The 19141-nt window shown below is 38.2% G+C and overlaps 1 protein-coding gene across 4 annotated transcripts in view; it reads right to left on the reverse strand.

Annotated features, from left to right (window-relative positions):
- Positions 1–19141, reverse strand: part of grik2 (glutamate receptor, ionotropic, kainate 2) — a 150292-nt gene that overhangs the window by 80380 nt on the left and 50771 nt on the right. For all 4 annotated transcript variants that reach the window (XM_034305786.2, XM_034305791.2, XM_034305793.2 and 1 more), the window contains 2 exons: positions 16017–16070; positions 11627–11800 (listed from right to left, as the gene is read on the reverse strand). In XM_034305786.2, coding sequence (XP_034161677.1) covers positions 11627–11800; positions 16017–16070 — 228 coding nt within the window. The remainder of the gene's footprint in view (positions 1–11626; positions 11801–16016; positions 16071–19141) is intronic.

The following is a 19141-nucleotide window of genomic DNA, read 5'->3' on the forward strand; positions in this document are numbered from 1 at the left end:
ATCAAATGCATCCACAACATTAATAAATACAGAGGATACAGTTCATCCATACTGCTCTTTCTCTCATTCATTCATCTTCAGTAAGCACTTTATCTTGGTCAGGGTCATGGTGGAGCCTATCCCAGCAACACTTGGAGCAAGGAGAGAGAACCCAGAGGAAACCCATACAAACACAGCGAGAACGCACTGCACTGCTGCACTGCCCTCGTCTTTCTCTGTCCTACATAAACAAATGATGCTTTCACCCAGAGCAGCACTCAGGCACAGTGTCCATGTAGTTTAGATCCCTGTGATTCACTCTGACATGCACCTGAATGTTGAAGTTTCACCATCCACTGTAGAGGAGCAAAGATTCAATCCTGAATTCCACCCCAAGCATGTTAATGACCTAATTCAGCAAAGTGATTTGCACAATGACTAATTAACTTAAAGCACCTTCACTGTCCTGACAGAACCAAAGGTTCCACAATACAAGACATAACACTCTGCTTTGATACAGAATGTCTCTTACTGAAACAATGAAATCATGTGGAGGTGCATCCTAACACACCAAAGCACATCTGGCAATGTGCACCTGAGGGACCTCAGTTATGCTCTAAATTAAATTGCCACTGTGTAATGCACAATGCTAAATTCAATGAAAGCCTTTCACACCTTTCTTTCGGGAGATTACGAAGGCATGTTAACAGATACAAATAAAATATTACTTTTAATCATTTCCCCCGAACATATTTTCGTTTCTTCTATCTTTTCCAAGCGGGTTTCAAGGCCAGGCTAAATTTGGAAACAATGATTTGAGTTTCAATTCTTGAATTAAAAAGGCTAATCCGAAGGCCCATATTTCCTCGGGGTGAGCAAGCTGATGGGAGCTGAAGAAAACCTCATTAGTATTCAGACACTACAGTTATATAGTGACTAATGGAGGCTCAGAGCAGCCACTGAGCTGGGAAAGTGCTTTACTTTTATACACTGGAGCATATCTCCTGCTAAGTCATGTGACCATCAGACAGTAACGTATAAATAAATATTATACAGAAAATTTAAATAATTTTTTTTTATTGTTACATGAAAATTGTCTTGAACACATGAAAGGCATAATTATATATTGCCTTTACACAAGACACCACTCTTAGTGTTTAGCTCATTAAAAGCAAAGGGTTTTCGGTTGTCTCTGTGCTAGAACCCTTTAAATGGGGATCACTACAAAAGAGTGCTTCTCTATCAGAAATGGGTCTAAGTGAAACCCTTTTCTGGAACTTCAGAAACTTTCATTATTCACTGGAACCTTAAAGGAGCCTTTTTTCTAAGAGTGTACATGTTTAAAGCCACACAGCAGCTTTTTCCTGTGACATCAAACATGATAAAGTAGAAGGAGGAAAAACAATTAGCTAAAAGGTCCCTGGGATCAGAAGGAATAATTAGAGTGAAATGAAGTGACAGGTTTAACAGGCAGGGATAATTTCACATCGCCTTGCTTCCTGAGGGAAATCGGCCTTTTAATTGAGTTTGCCAGTTCTTTGTTTGGCAAACAGGTCTGGGCCAGATACTGTTTCTATTTATAATAATTACCCTGATTTTTTTAACATCTCTTTTTCTGATTTCTTATCGTTCTCCTTCAAAACCCATTTTCAAACACATGATGATATTGTTGCCTGAGAAAGAAGAAAAATATCCCCGCACATTTTACCACACTGATAATCAAAATGTCTGGTGATTTGAGTTTGCTGTATAGATGCTGCTCTTTTCATTACATAATGCCAGTAGGCTTGGAGGTAGATCACTGTTAGTTCTCAAGAACGAGGGCATGATGGCTTTTCCTATCAAAGCGCAGCATGTCTATTCTCTCTGACTCCATTGTGGAGGAAAGAAGGAGGGGTGTTATTGTGAAACGGGTGAGATACTGCCACCATCTTGGTTCTAGCCACAACATGGAATAACCCAGAACTCAATGGGGTGTTAAATGGGAAATTGTCAGTTTCCTGCCACTGCTTTAATGTCATTGCCCTCCTTATATGCACTTACGCGCACACACTCACACACACACACACACACACAGACACACACACACACACACACACACAATAGACCCAGTGTTACTGCAAGGGCCCAGGGTTATCTAATCTACCGTAAGTATTTCTACCTGAGCATGTGTGCACAATAGGCTGCCGCATCTGGAGTGTTTGTCTCCCTACCTGGACACCACAGATACACACTTTCTCACAACAGAGGGGGGACTGCATTGAAATATAACAGCAGATTCAACCACCACCATCACATGCATGATTAAATACAGATTAGTCAGTAACTCATTGATTCAAAGTCCTAATCAAAAAAACTTAGAACAAAATAATGGTAAATATTAAATTAAAGCAATGTAACACTTCAGCATGTTAGACATTAATACATAAGTAATAAGTATCCATATAAACTTGACTGAACAGTTATTAACAGCAACTTTAACAGCTTTTTAAGGCTTAATTTTGTGTTCATGTATTAATTTACTTTATATTACATGAGTAGGTAATCTGATTCTTTACTGATTTTTGAAAATATACAGTGTATTTGCTGCTTAGTAAAACAATTGTAACACTGTAACTGTTGCAACACAAGACTTATTTTAAAAAAGCTCGGATATTTATGTTCTCAAAAGTTTTACAGAGCATAGTACTGGGTCTTTCTGTCAGGTAAAAAGATGTTAAACTTAATCAGAATTTAAACATAAGAGGTTCTCACTTGCGTCAAGTTTTAAAGGAGACATTAGCAAAAATTTAATTAGTGTGTCAACAGAATAGTCGGATCGATTTCAATTCTGTTTAGCATTTCTTCAAATAATTGAAATTAATGATAATGCTACAATTGTAAGGGTCCCAAAAACAGCAGTTATTACGGACAAGCGGATAAAAGTTACCACAATTTAAGAATATAAGAATGGTAATTGAAGCACTAATAAGCTGTTAATGTTACCAAATAACTGCTGTATTCAGTAATTATACACACACTTATTAGTTAAAAAAAATAATAAAACAGAAAACCAGCAAAGGAAAAAGAGATCCTGTACATTTCCAACAACTGCTGTCAGGTTGTTTCCATGAGAGATAGCCTCTGGCTTTGTAAAACCTTTTCACTTCACTGTGTTGTCAGCTTGGCACTTCTCTTGTATCATCTAAAGACTGAACAGGGATCAAGAGACTCCGATTACAGTGAGCTTAAATGGCATGGGGACTTAAGTTTTTCTGTGAAATGTTCTGATAAGACTGACTATGTAAAAAGTGAGTATTTTATATTGGGAATTTCACTCATATACACTGTGCAGTGTACACTGCATTTCTGCTTTTTTCTTCTCGCTGGCATCCACACCTACCCACACCTACCCACACACACACACACACACACACACACACACACTTGAAGTTTCCAATGTTTCCACTGAGTATCATTATACCTTAAGTGCGAGTAAATGGTTAATTTGCTTAATTGAATTCCTCTCGTTATGAGGATCTGTGCAGTGCAAACAAGGTGTTATGAGACTGAGGAAAAAAACGCTACACTTAAGCTGTTTCAGCCTGTTCATTCTTTGTTCATTCTTTCCTGGTGATTTCATTTCCCTTTATGGTTTTCTTCCTTCTTTTGAACTGATTTATTCTAGATTAATGAATTTTTAGGTATATTACATTATACAACACTTTCTAGTACCAAACTATAAAAATTATAACCTAGAATTCCATTTTTCAGTCCCTTAATCTAAAGCAGGACCAGAGAACAAACACAACTGCTCTATTTGTTTTCCTGTGATCCATCTAGAGAGGTCTGGATATGAAAAAGCCTAATCTTTTTCTCTCTGAATCTGACATTCATCTTTGGCAGTAAACATTTTGGGATATTGTCTCATACTATGTGGCATTCACAAAGAAAATAGCTGCAGTGGTGACTCTCTTTTCTGCAGGTTTTTGTAGATGAGAAGCCATTTGAATCCCAAAAAGCAGAGTAATATAGAAATATCTCACACACTCCTGTCTTTAGAGAAGAAAAAATGGTTCATTGTACTGCAAATTGTGAGGCATTTGTGACTTTGTAAACAGATTTCGTTGAGTATTAGAAAGATTTAAAGTCGTATTGAAATGGGATTTTGGATACAGTTATGCCATGCAGAAGCCATGGTCCAACATGGCAGCATTCTCAGGTAGTTGTACTTAAAATTGCTTTGAGCAGCAGTGAGACATGCTACCTGCAGCTGCTCACTCAGATCCAGCTCTCTAATGTTGTTATTGCATCATGTACAGCATCCTGTTTCCTGATTACTGAGACACTCTACATCTGTTACGAGAAGTGGAAGAAAACATGGTTTTACATACAAAAAATTAACCAACTGTTATATAAAGCACATTAGATCCACCTATCAGGGGGTTAAATCAAAGCTTATTATATGACACGTCAGTACCCAGATAAAGGTCATACAAAGGTCATTCATTTTTGCATTAGTCATACAACCAATACAACCTTAATACAAGATGGAGAGTGAATTAATAGTGAGGTGCCACAATGTGTACCACCACTACCTATCCAAATCTCTTTTTTTGAAGTCAGTCTCAGTCTCCCATCACTGAGAGAATATGACAGGCCAATCCTATGAAACTAGCTGATCAGCCCCTCACAGTTTACTGTTTGATCACACTCTGGGAGGCACAAATGGGTTTTAGGTCTTTAAAGGTAGCTTTTCCAATTAAAGAAAAACCACACTCTGTCAGGCATATAAATGGCCATGCTTTTAACTGTGTGCTTGCTTGCTTGGGCAGTCAGGACTTGAAAGGAGCCTTTACCAGAGTGCTTAACTAGCAGAAACCATAGTAGCGTGACTAAGACGCTGTGTCAGAAGGACTAATAGCCTTAAACACTCTGCTGCATCTGATGCTTTCCCTCCCAAGTCACATAATGAAGAAAATGAAGAATCTGCACATTGGACAATATGAGCTGCATTTCAAAGGACATTAATAAGACTATTTAGCTTCTTTGGGCAATATTCAGTATCCAGAGGTAGAGACTTAAGTTGGCAACATAAGTTCAAAAGTCAACTGCTTAACTTTAGTTCTCCATACTGAGTTACGCAGGTGCTGAAATAGATTTTCTAGGTGCCCCATTCAGACTCCGAGGCTGCCAAAGTATTTGAATAGATGTGTCTTTTTTAATAGTGTCTAGACCACTGTATTTAAAGCTCTTGTGTTTAATCTCCCCAGAAATTGTGGCTTAGAAAGTGCAGATTGAAGAAACAGATCACAAATTTTTCATTCCTGTTAACACATGAAAAATTGACCTAACTTCAGAGTCATAATTGTGCATAACTAAAACATGCCTATGTTACTTGATATGTGCAATTTCAGTATTAAATCCTCACCACATGCATGTAACTCAATTCTCAATGCCACACAGTGTTCAGTGACTGGTGTTTTATTGTGATATGTCCTATATCATGCAGATCAAAGACACGTTTTAACCCAACTTTCAGGCTATATAGTCTGCCTGTTTCTTTTCTCCTGTTTCAAATGTCATGCCAATAATAAAATAGTGTTGCGATAATACTATTCAGTCTCAGTGCAGTGATTCTCTCGACAATACAGTCTCCCTTCACAACTGCACCATGCCCTGTTCTCCTATACATACATACATATATATATATATATATATATATATATATATATATATATATATATATATATATACTGCAGGATCAGTGAGCTGGCACACATCAGACTAGTAAAAGCTGTCTGTGTGGAGATGGAGCAGGGAACACCTTCCAGCCATTCAGAGAGGATAACCAATCTAATGATGTCTGAATGGAGCCCAACTGGATTTGTTGTTGACATCATGTCCTAGAAACTCCCTAGAAACTTACAAGTCATCTTGACACTGGCTTAAGCAATGAACATTTTCCAGAATATGGTTAGACAAAAAAACAATTGGCTCATAAAAACTCATTCAAGCTGAATTACAAATGATTAAATTTAGGCTGACACAGAATCTCAGATCTGAAACAGGACAAAGGGCTGCGTGGTTCTGTGGTAAAGAGACATAGAGGTAAAAGATATGAGTGTGGAAGTGCAGCAAAATACAGCAGGCTCTCTAGGGAGCAGCCTATAAAACTAAGAAGAAAAGAGGAACAAGAGAGAATGAAATGAGGGAGGTGGGTGGCACCACACTAGCTCTGCTCCCAAAATCAACATGATGGCTTCTGTCTGCAGGCTAACTCTTCTCCAGGGACACCTGCTTTGCCAGCTACCTTTGGGCGAGACTGGAGGGCTGAGAGTCATTAATCGTGCCTCATGTGTCTGCTCGCTCACCATGTGACGGCACTTATCTGTTCTGCACTGCAATGCCGTAATAATCAGGGAAAAAAACATAATTACAACTGAACACAACCACGCTGGGACATATATTACTGTCATTTCCCTTTTTGTTTGTGTCACTTTGGCATCATAGAATTCAGGATCAGTTTTAATGTGCTTCGGAACACTTAAATACAGAAGATGCACTCTGACCTAACATGCAATCAAGGCTAACAGAAGGTACACATATTGACAACTGTAATGGATTGAAGTCAATAAATGGAGCACCATCAGGTAATTTAAAGCACCAAGATGTTTGTTGCATTTGCACTAGTAAAGTGGTGTCATGAGACTTTTGGCGGTGTGTTGAAGAGCCGTGCACTAGGGCTTTAGCCGTGGGTCAGCCCTATGGCAAAATGCTCTGGCCTGGCCTGTGAAGGAGTAGTACAGTGCACCCCAGGCTATGTTTCTGCCAACCCAGCTGCTGGAATAGTGCTTCAGTAACAGACGTGCCCAAATACCTCCCATAGCATGTGGGCAGAGCCAGTGCCAAAGCCCAGGCCCCCCTTCCAAATCAGACCCCTTCAGCCACCAAACTGAGGAACAGGCAAGCGGACAAGGGATTAAATGGGCTTCGCATGCAGAGCAACAGCTAGGGAGCTTTCTTCACATACACAAGATCTGGCATAAGATGGAGCCAAGTCACTACAGAGAAAACTCTGATCCAAAAGTAACACCACATGCTCTCGCCCACTCACTCTGGAGTGTTCATCAGACGTCATGTGCAACTCTGAACTAGAATATCGCAGATGCTGTCATACACACCCTAATCTTAACCACTCCAGGGTCGCTACTGAAAACTTGTAGAAAGAATGCCCAAGCCTTCTTGTGCATTGGTTCTCAAAGTAAACCAGGGATCAGTGAGCCTGTCATGAATCCCCCTCTCTCTGCTTTCATGTCTGTTTTCTTAGTTCACTTTATGAGTTTTTGTTTGTTATGCCATGTGCAATTGTTTCTCTTCTATTCCTGTCATGGAATGACTACCCTAATGTGTTCACCTGTTCTGTGTTAAGCCTTTGATTAATTTGTCTATTTATGCCCACTTTTTTCTGTCCCCTGTTCTGAACTTTTATTGTGCATTTGTCCTATTGCATCCAAGTTTTATTTTCTGTATTATATGTTTTCTTGTTTTGACCATTGCTCTCGTTTTTGTCGTTGATTATGGATATTCCATTTTTAACCCTGTCTGCCTGTTCACGCTATGGACTATGACGATGATTCTTGGATTCGCTCATAATAAAGCACATGTATTTCGCACTTGCATCATGCCTTCAGTAACTGCACACTGCAGAAGCGTAGCCGGGGGTTTGTGATATTTTAACTTAGCCACAGTGGTGCAAATCACAACCTAACTTCATTAATTATTACATTTATTTTTGAGTTCCTATCAAATATCTTAAACTTAATCCAATTTAATCCAAACCTCAATAACTCAAAATTAAGTCGGCATATCAATAATATCAAACTGGACCTAATGTGTTCTGTCAGTAGAAAGTTCAGGAGTAAACAGCTTTATGGCTCTATAACAGACAAAATAGTATTGTGCAAATTTAAATAAAGCTCATGTAATTAATCTGTACTGAGGAGGGCTATGGAATTTATTTCATGGTTAAAGTGATCCCTGGTTGCAAAAAGTTTGAGAACCCAACAGTACAGCAGAGGTGTTAAGATGGCAGAAGCAGTTAAAATGGCCATCTGTTTTCTTAGTGACAGTTTAGCTAATGCAAAAAAAGTCTAGAGAGCTCGAGTTGGGTTCAGGAAGAAGGGGGTCATGCAGTAGGGTTAGCTTGAAGAGAAAGCCGTGCTGGCTGTGCTGAGGGTCACTGCTTACACTGCTGTGTGCTGTTCGCTCCCCACCAAGTGCTGCCATTCACAGAGATCTCCTGTGAGATACTGTGACAGTCAGGTCCATCAACATAAGGCTGAGCTGAGGACTTTAGAGACTGGAAAGGCTGTTCCATATCTGTCTCTCAATCTTACAGCAATTTTAACTCTCTCATTTCCTCTGCATGCTCATCCAGCCACTGCATTGTATATATACATATATATATATATATATATATATATATATATATATATATATATATATATATATATAGATAGATAGATAGATATATATAGATATATATAGATAGATAGATAGATAGATAGATACTGTGAGCGTGGCATGGATGTTGCTACGCTAGAAGGGCTGGTTTGAGTATTTCATAAACTGCTGATCTCTTGGGAATTTCACACACCACAGACTCTAGACTGTTCAAATCTAAAATGTTTTTGTACTGACTCGATAATGTAGAAGACATAAAATCATAAAATAAAAATCTATAACAAACTTTGTATTAAAAAACAATAGGGTGCCTTGAATGGTGAGAAAAACAAAAACATCCTGTGTGAGAAAGGTCTGCAAACTGAAACACCTTGTTAATGAGAGAGATCAGAGGAGAATGTCTAGACTGGTCTGAGCTGACAGGAAGTCTATAGTAACTCAAATAAGCACTCTTTACAATTGTGCTGTGCAGAAAAGCATATCAGAATGCACAGAACATCAAACCTTGTGGTGCATGAGCTCCAACAGCAGAAGACTACATAAGGTTCTACTTCTGTCAACCAAGAACAAGAATCTGAGGCTATCCTGGGCACAGAATCACCCAAACTGGACAGCTGAAGACTAGAAAAAGACCAGCTGATTTTTTTTATAATCTTCAACTATCCAGTTTGGATGAGTCTGTGCCCATGATAGCCTTAGATTCCTGTTCTTGGAACAGGAGTGGAATCCGATGTGGTCTTCTGCTGTTGTAGCCCATCCACCCAAGGTTCGATGTTTTGTGCATGCTGAGATGCTTTTCTGCTCACCACAGTTGTAAAGAGTGCTTATTTTGTGTTACTATATCCTTCTTGGCAGCTCGAACCAATCTGGCCATTTTCCTCTGACCTCTCTTATCAACAAGGCATTTCCACCCACAGAACTCTCCTTCACTCAGTGTTTTTTGTTTTTTGCCCCGTTTTGTGTAAACTCTAGAGAGTGTTTCACTGTGTCAAATTCCCAGGAGATCAGCAGTTTATGAAATACTCGAACCAGCCCTTCTGGTAGCAACACCCATGCTACGATCAAAGTCACAGAGGTCACAGAGGTTTTCTTCATTCTAATGTTTGATGTGAACCTTAACTGAAGCTCACATATATATATATATATATATATATATATATATATATATATATATATACATATATATATATATATATGATACCAACTAAATGAATAAACCATGTATAAACTTTGTTAAGTCACTAATAATGTGAAATTATTATCAGCATCCATATTCCATAGACAGAATACCAGAAAAAATCTTCACCCTTAAAGTATTTCTTGTCTTTTCCCCCTTTCCTAAGAGAGCCTCTCAAAAATGAGACTGAGAGTGTTTTCCAAATCTGCCAAAGATTAACTCTCTCAAAGTAAATCAAACAGAAGCTAAAGTAATTAGTAAAGAGAGAAATTATGCTAATAAGCCTGAGGAGCTTGTTAGGTCATTTTCATTATGCATGTTAAGCCTTGACTTGGGGCAGGGTTTCTCCAAAGGAAGATTAATTATGTACAATGAGAAAAGGTGGAGAAATGGATTCGTAAGCAGTGCTCACAAGCAACTCTTAGAAACAGCCTTATCAGGCCACAAAAATCTCTCTGCCTTAAACAAAAGAACAGGTTGCAGATTTATGAGTTAATCTGAGCATAGAGAGACAAACAAACCCAATCAAATGAAAATTTGTGCCACACCAAACAGGCAAATTGTAAAAGCCTTTCGAAATTTCCTTGCATCCTTGGATCTCTCCTCAATCTACATACTCACACGGTTCACAGGACTGTTCACTGCAGTCTCACACAGAAATGAATCCATCTCAAAATTCCTGACTCTTTGTTTCTACTAGGAGTGATTTGTCATTATCTCTGGTCCATAAGTTGCACTGCGGCAGGCCGGTACTCAAGCATACAGGACTATAAATACTACAAACAAATGATGCTGTCAATCAGATGTTTACAGAACCTTTCAGCATGTCGATATGCATTAGCCACTGCCTGACTGTCATTTGTGTAATTAATCAATTCTCACCTTCAACTGCACATACCATTATTTCCTTAATAGCTGTCGCACTGAAACCATAGAAGTAAAAAAAAAAAAAAAAAAAAAACAATCAGCCAAGCCAACACTGCAATTGAAAAAAAAAAACACAGATCTCTGGGAGAGAGATCATCTTAAGTGATTTTGCCTTTCCTCTTTATAGACAAGTAAAGACTGATTACTCAATAAGGTAGAGTTACTCAGTGTGTGTGTGTGTGTGTGTGTGTGTGTGTGTGTGTGTGTGTGTGTGTGTGTGTGTGTGTGTTTGGGGGGGGGGTGGGGGGGGGGGGGTATAACATAAATTAGCTGCATTAGTAATTATGCCAGTTGAATGTCCTCAGAAGGATAGTAAGACAAATGTGTGTGTGTCTGTGTGTGTGTGTGTGTGTGTGTGTATGTTTGCATACATGCGTGTGTTGACCGAGGACTGAGTCAGCTAATCCATACTCTTTCAGCTGTTAATTGACTGTGTTTAAAAATGCCAAGAGAAAATTTACTTCATTGCAACTCTCACTTGTTAAATCTCAATACTGCTATCTCTCACTGTGTCGAAATCAAAGCTCGCAATCAAACACTTCTCAATTTAGATGAACAAGCGCAATCCAAACTGAAAGGTCTTCCATACTTCTGTAAGCCATGTCACTGTTTTACAACCTCCAGCAGTTTTGTTGGCAGATTTTCTCTGTTTTTCCTCTCTCGGTGTCTCTGGTGAGTTCAAGGTTTGGCGCTGTTCCCAGATCAGAGAGGCAGTGTTGAGTGAGAGCTGTGGAGAAGTCATTATTGCCAGCATGCTGCTATCAGACAGCGTTTAGATCATTGAGGCAGAGGCCCTGCTTATCACACGAGCTTCAGAATTCAGCACACCCCCGGAGGTTGTGCATTCGGGTCCTTGGGGAAATGCTATGTTTCACTGCAAAACCGCTTATTGCATCAGAGGCCTCAGCATCAATTATACAATAAAGACTACTACTATTTCCTCAGTTGATTTCCCTTAACATCCAACTGCAGTACCCATTTAGAGAATAAGATTTGACAATGCAAATATTAGAGAATACAATACATAATAGTAATAAGATTGCTCGAATTCTGAAAAAGTTTTTTTTAAAAAAAGTAACAATAAAACATCTTCCTTACCGTCATAAAGCCGTCTAATAAGCCAGAGTCGGGTTTGGGAGGTGCTTGCAGGCGCTCCATGGACCACTTTTCAATGATGGAGGACACTTGGCTGTTCTCTGTGTTTAAAATACGGAAGCCTGACATGTTCACCCCACTGTAGCGATACGGCTCTACGTCCAGTGCAAAGAGATCCTGCAGGAAAAAGGAAAACAAAACTGAACAATATACATGGGCAAATTACACCCAAATGCCATCATGTCATTTGTACTATAATAATATATTATAATAATATATTATAGTGATGGAACCAAATATGTAACCAAATACGAGTGAATACATTGTTAGGAATGAATACATAATGTGTTCTGAACAGATACAAATACACATAAGAATATGATTCTCACAATTCTGGACTTTTTTTTTTTTTTTGCTTTTTTTTTTTTTTTTTAACAAGGCTTGCCAGAAATGTCCACAGAGCATCTGGTTGAGACTAGAGGTGTGTATCAGCAATGGGATCCCACAGAAAACAAAAATTCACACGAGCAGGAGGGTTCTACTTTCCAACTAATCTCTTTAGAAAATGTTGCAGGAAGGTGCAAACAAAAATAATAACTGTGGAATTTAAAAAAAAAAAAAAAACAGTCCCATGTATATCTCTATTTTTAAAAATGGCCATGCCCACTTTGAATCCGAATACAGATAGATATATGATTATTTGGAGCGCTAAAGAGTTACAGATACAGATAGTGGTGCACCCCTATTATATATTATAACATGTTAGTAAAGATGTTATTTTGCAGAAAGAAGAATCACAACCTAGATGTGTTGCTATGTGACCTTATTATTTAATACTTCATGCACCATTCTCTGTTCTCTTTCTCTCTCTCTCTCTCTCTCTGTCTCTCTCTGCCTGTCTTTCACTCTCACACACACAGACGGGGAACTGATAGCAGTTAGGGGAAGAAAATCTGGCAGAAAATGGAGTCCATATGCAGCCTCTCTGTAGCACGGTTGTTCACTCTGTTGGGTGAATTAAGCTCACAGTTCTGAGTTTTCTATCTGCCAAGCTCTCTATTGGCAAAACTAATTATTCGGCTGTCAGACACGTTCAATCATCAGTCATATCCTTCCTCTTTTTTAATTTTTCAAATATGACTGTCCATATGTATCATATAAATTGTCTTTTTAACTAGTGATTGTTTCACATAAAATGAAACAAAAATGCCACTTCTTAGCAGGTAAATACACTGTTATTTTTCCTGAGGATATATTTTATAATCAGTGTAAGTCAGAGGGCTTGGAGGGTTTTAATTTGCCGGGAAACGGGCAGCGCAGAGAAATGGCAAGTGCAGCCTTCTTGCTGATATATATGAGATATGGCCTTAATCAAAATTTAATTTTAATAATGTCTAAGTCATGAAAATAGGGCAAAAGGGAAAGTGAAAGGGAGAAAAGTGGAGAGAAGATTAGGGAAAAGATGGGGAGATGGAGACAGGGAGCAAGAGTACTTGTCAGGAAGGGAAGAGCCCTCTGAACTAGGCCAAGGGCCATGTCAGTTACACAAGCACTGAGTGTCAGCAGAGTTTTCCTTAATCTCTCTCTTTCTCTCTGTCTTTGTAGCTACTTTTCATCAGTGGTTTCAGTCTTTTTTAAACTAAAAGTTACATTGGTGAACAATAGAACATCATGTATCTTGTACAGTGATGGCTGGTTGTAATATTAAATGGGAGGGCTAAAATATAATATCTATCACTAGCTTGACAACAGTTACCCACACACACACAAACACACACACACACACACACACACACACACACATACTTAAAAGCAGACAGGCAGCTACATTAGTGATGTCTAATTTTTTAAAGTGTTTCAAGTCTAATGCCCTGCTGAGATCACGCTATGTTTCCTCTGAATACAAAATTTGTAAACAAAAGAAAGCTGTAACCTTTTCGTTCAAACAAAAAAAAAAAAACATTTGCAATTTGTACTTCTTTGGACAACATGTGCTTAGAAAGCCTACTTTTAGGTTCTTCTCCAGAAGACTTTTTAGCAGGGGAAAGGATGATAGAGTAAATAATCCCCTTCATTCAAGTTCATTACACCAGCGACTGTAGTTTACGTGTGCCTTCTCAATCACTGCAGATTGTGTGTTACAGATGTGTCAGTGTCACTCTGTGTAATCACCTGATATGACTGTCACTGATGAATCTGCAAGAATGTACAGTCTGGGCTAGAAAGATATCGTCTTCATATCATTCTGTGTAATTATCGTATGACCATTGGTGGTGCTGCTGCACTTGATTCCACAAAAATCCAAAATAATCCAACTTATGACAGCAAATGATCTGATATGGATGTCAAAAGTGGAATCTTATATTGATATCTTTTACCTTAAAACAAGGGAAGTTAATAATAGTTTCCCCTAAACATTAAGACAAATGTGCAACACAAGCACAAGAAGGGAGGAAATACAGATGTCCATAGCATTAATAAAGCACTGATAAGATTTTTTCAATGATAAACAGAAAAACCGAATTCATAAATGTGATGCTACACAATATGGCCAAAAGTATGTGGATACCTGACCATCACAACCAGATGTGTTTGTTGAACATTCCTTTCCAAAATCATTAGCATTAATATGGAGTTGGTTCCCCCTTTGCTGCTATAACAGCCTCCACTCTATTTGGAAGGCTTTCCACTAGATTCTGGCGCGTGGCTGTGGGGATTTGCTCATTCAGCCACAAGAGCATTAGTGAGGTCAGGCACTGATGTTGGACAAGAAGGCCTGGGGCATAGTCGGCATTCCAATTCATCCCAAAGGTGATCAGTGGGGCTGAGGTCAGGACTCTGCGCAGGACACTTGAGTTTACATTTACGTGATTTACGTTAATGCTACGTGAATCAATCAAGCTCACTCCATATAATTCAATCCAGTAATTAGAAACTTGTTTAGATTCATTTTAGTATAAGCAATGAGCAATGATTAATTTTAGTATAAGCAACTTCGTGATAACAGTTTGCGGAAGACCCGCATATGGGTATAGTGTATTTTTAAACACGTAGGCATTCAGGGCCTAGGAAGGGCTAATAACTCTTTTTGTGAATAAGAGATCATTCCTGACCATTAAAATAGCAGCTGTTTGTCTTTTGAGTTTATAGTAACATTACAGATGTCTTATAATTTCACACAAAAACAGTAATGAGTATGCACATCATAAAGGAATTAACAAAAAACATTTTATGTAATGGTAGTTCTCCCTGTAAATTCGCACAGATGTCTCATACACAAATAGTTCTTGAAACTGTGGTTTCTGCAGAACCTCCCCATAACTTTGCTACATTTGACCTCTTTTTTCTACATATTGGTGAGCCTGTGCGTGACAAATATTTAGTTTCATTTCTTCACCAGAATGCGGTTCACACATTTAAACCCACTATATGCTGGCATTCTCAAATCATTCCAAGACAATATACATGATCTGCTTATTATTTCTGTCATTAGACCCCTATAGATAAACCTGATGAAAGCAGTTTGTGGCCATATTCACACCTCGTCTTCTCGGTTTCATAACTATGCATCATTCAGACACGGTTTATAAGGATCATCAGGACTTGGAGATTCTCAGTTATAATCTCCAAAACAGGATGCAGTTTTCATTGTTCATTCATTTACAATATTATAACATAAAATATTGCTGTTTGATCATTTGTCAAAAGTTTAGTTATTTAGTCTGAATGTGGCTTGTAACTGAAGCAAGTAGCTAGTGCTGTGTGCAGTTAGATATTAAAGTGTAGTGGATGGAGTATAAAAGGAAAAGGTCTACACTTTACTTGAGAAACTGTATGACACAGCCACATCACTCATTTTCATATCACTCTAGTCCTGCTCCGGATGTGATAGCTTTAATGTTTGTTTTTTATTGTTCTGATTTTAATCTTAGCCAAGGTTATTGTGTTTCTTCTTCATCCTTTCCTCTTTGCCAGATATCCTCATGAATATTTATGTCGTATATTAAGATCTTTTGACCGGTATATATTTTACTAACATTTTCATCTTTTATCATAATACTTTTTTCCCTGTATGCTTTAATGCCTGTCCTTTTTACAAATAAACTCACACTAGGAGTCAAACATTTAGACACACATTTAGGTTTGACATTTGTTTCTAAGACCATGTAAATGTAAATGTAAATAGGGAAGTTAAAGCCTGTGTATAAATTTACTTCTGAATCAAAATGTATTTCTAAGTAGTTCTTACTTAAAACATGTTGTTAACAAATAGCTTTTTGGCAACTTAAGAATTTAAATTATAAAACTAGCAGGAGTTAAATATAAGGAATAAAATATGAATATTGTTAAACACATTGAATAAGTTGCATTGAGGGAACAGACTGCTTCTTACCAGTGTAGTAAAAATATAGTGGTAGTACTCTGTCATCATCCCCATAGCAAGAGCCTGAAAAAAACCAGAGAGAGAGAGAGAGAGAGAGAGAGAGATTATATAAATAAAACTGACTGCAACAATGGTGCTGCTATGGTGTTAATCTGAAACAAATCATTACAAGGAACTCGCGATGGAAAATACTGCAATTTTTCTGTATTGCACTATTGCATACGTATTGAAACATGAATTAAGCAAGAGTCGGATTAAATAAATAATGTCTGTCCTCTAAAGCACATACTCTGTCCCTCCAGAACATTCACTTACTCTAAATGACTACAGTTTGCAATAACAAATGCTTTTTTTCATTTACAGAATAGAGCTACTGAAATGCATGAGGTATTAGTGTGGATTTCCTGTTTACAGCCAGCGGGTTCTGGGACTGAGTAATCTAACAACCGAGCAGATGGGATTTGATTTGGCTCTTCTTCAGTATGTCTCCATAATGATAACGAGCTCTCAGGTTTACTCTCCAACCCAAACCTGCATTTTGCTAGCATCCCTCACAGACAGATAGATGGCTCAATCCATAATGCTAATTAGCTTGTGGGCCAAGCTGTTGTGCTGCGGAACGATACAGCAACAATCGGCGAGCTTAAGTGTCTGATCTGTTCCAATCATTCAGTTCATCAGCGTGCCTCTTGGGGGCGGCATGAAAAATTCAGTAGGCTATACTCGGAAAGAGCAGCTGGCTGGAACGGCTGCAATGAACACACAAGTGGGCTAAAGCTGCCCTCCTGCTTTTGTACCAACGCAAATGGAAATGTTAGTGGTGCACTCATCGCTGTTGCCGTTACACTGGGTGCAATCCTGGACTGCGTTGGTGTAGGGCTGCCATTAACTGGTCTGGCTCTGTGCCATGCAGAATAAACCAGCACTTGTAGATGAGCAGGTGAGTGCTACAGCAGTACAGAGCACTGAACAGATTATGAATCACAGATTATTATTATAGCGAGGAAAAAGCGAGGGCGAATAGAATGGCTCAGGGTTAGGACAGTAATTGCAGCTTGTGTCAGGCGGCTAAGTGTCCAGGTGGACTGCAAAAACTCCAGGAGACAATTGTGGCTGATGGAGGGGACACTTTTACACACAGAAAGCAGCATTCATATCAGCAGTGTACACAGCAAAATCCCCAGTGTTGAGTAAACACCAACAACAGTTCATTTCATTTGGGCTGGGAACAAATGAATGTTGTTTCTTACAGCCAAAGAAATTGAGCTTTAATCAGGCAAATTCTAGTAAGCCTTAAATAAAGACCACTAATTTCCATGTGCAATCTGATGGATTTGTGTGTACCGTTGGTTGCTGTGTTCCAGGTATGATTGCATAAATGTCTACATGTGCAAAGTAGGGCAAGGAAACAGTATGTGCTAACACTTTATAAGAACCTTCATCAATACACAATTAATAGACATGAACAAACCATTACATATTTAGAATTTAAGAACTAACAAATGTTTGTTAATGATAGGTCATGCCATTGTTAATATGTGTATACATTGTTAAATAATTATTCATTAATGAATTCACAATTCACAAAAATATAATATGAAGTGTTGCCCAATATGTAAATGAGGCTTTTGCACGTGTTACATGTTCTCAATAGCTGTGCCAAGTTCAGATCTCAGAGACTTCCAGAAGAGTGAAACCTGCCGCGTATTTATTATACACAATTTTGTGGCATGTATAATGCTTGTAGACTATTCGAAATACAATCTGAATGCAAAACATTCTGTTCATAATGTATATGTAAATGGAACCCTTTCCACATGCTTTATTTACATGCTGATGCATTTCAATGTGTATACATTTAACATGTGTAATGTGTACATGCAACAAATATGTATCTAAGATGAAACCACCTTTACAGTAATATTAAGGTATCGTTTTAAGATACTGACACAAAATTTCTAGAAATTAATAAAATAATGGTTTTATTCTGACCTCAAATGGCAGAACCAAAACTTCCACAAAGTTAATACCATTGGTCATTTTACTCTTCACTCTCCACTCCCCACAGTGTCGGTGTAAAATAAACTAATTTGCATATATACCACCCTATATTTTGCACTTTTAAGCAGATATGCTTCAAATTGCATATATATATATATATATATATATATATATATATATATATATATTACAGCAAGACATGCTGTTTTACACATATGAGAGGTGTAAACCTCTATAAACCCTCTGAGCAAATAGGCTTGTTTTTTGTGGTTTTAACATTTAAACATGTTTTTACACACACAAGCCCACAGTAAATCAGGGCCTGAGCGGCCAACCCACTCCCAAAACACTTCACACCTCCCAACCAATGATATTTAAAAACACAATAAAACAATCAAAGTGGTGTTTAACAGAAACGGACTGCTCCCAAGTCCTATTTTATGCATTCTATATCTTAAGCATGAGAAAAACTCAAAATCAGTAAAATATGATAAATACTGGATTTTTCTAAATTACTAGAATTTTCTTACAGTTGATTGTTACAGCACACCTTGATGATAGGTAAATAGTGTACATCATGAGACAAACTGCTGCTATACCTAAGACTGAACATCCTACACTTTAAGCCATATGGCTTTGGGACAATAGTTCAGCAGTCAAAGCATATTTAAAATTATCTTGCAAAGGAAAACAAGAATTGCAAGAATTGCCAGAAAGTCATATAAGGCATATTATTACCCCATATTTGTCTCACATGCTTAAAACACTGCTTAGCTATGCCTAATTCTGACTGTGTGCCATCTGTGAGCAGGGTCCCAGAGAGAACACAACTGGCCACATCCTCATTTTAAATGTTGGATGGCGAAATCCCTCGCATCCTGTTGCCAGTTTGGTTATCCTGGCCTCCGCAGAGTAGTCCAAGCATGCCAAGGGGTTTCACCATGCCACGTGACCAGTAGTGTGACTTAGCGGAGGACTGAGCCACATTCAGTCCCACACTAATCATAACATCAGTGAGACTTATTGTCAGCAAGCACAGTCTTACATTGGAAAACAAAAATAGATAAATAGTCACCTAGAAATGGCTGAGCGGAAACTAGGACAGTACTCTGATATTTTCTTTTAGAAATACA

Source organism: Pangasianodon hypophthalmus, chromosome 1 (genome assembly GCF_027358585.1).
Source record: "Pangasianodon hypophthalmus isolate fPanHyp1 chromosome 1, fPanHyp1.pri, whole genome shotgun sequence".
Lineage (NCBI taxonomy): Eukaryota > Metazoa > Chordata > Actinopteri > Siluriformes > Pangasiidae > Pangasianodon > Pangasianodon hypophthalmus.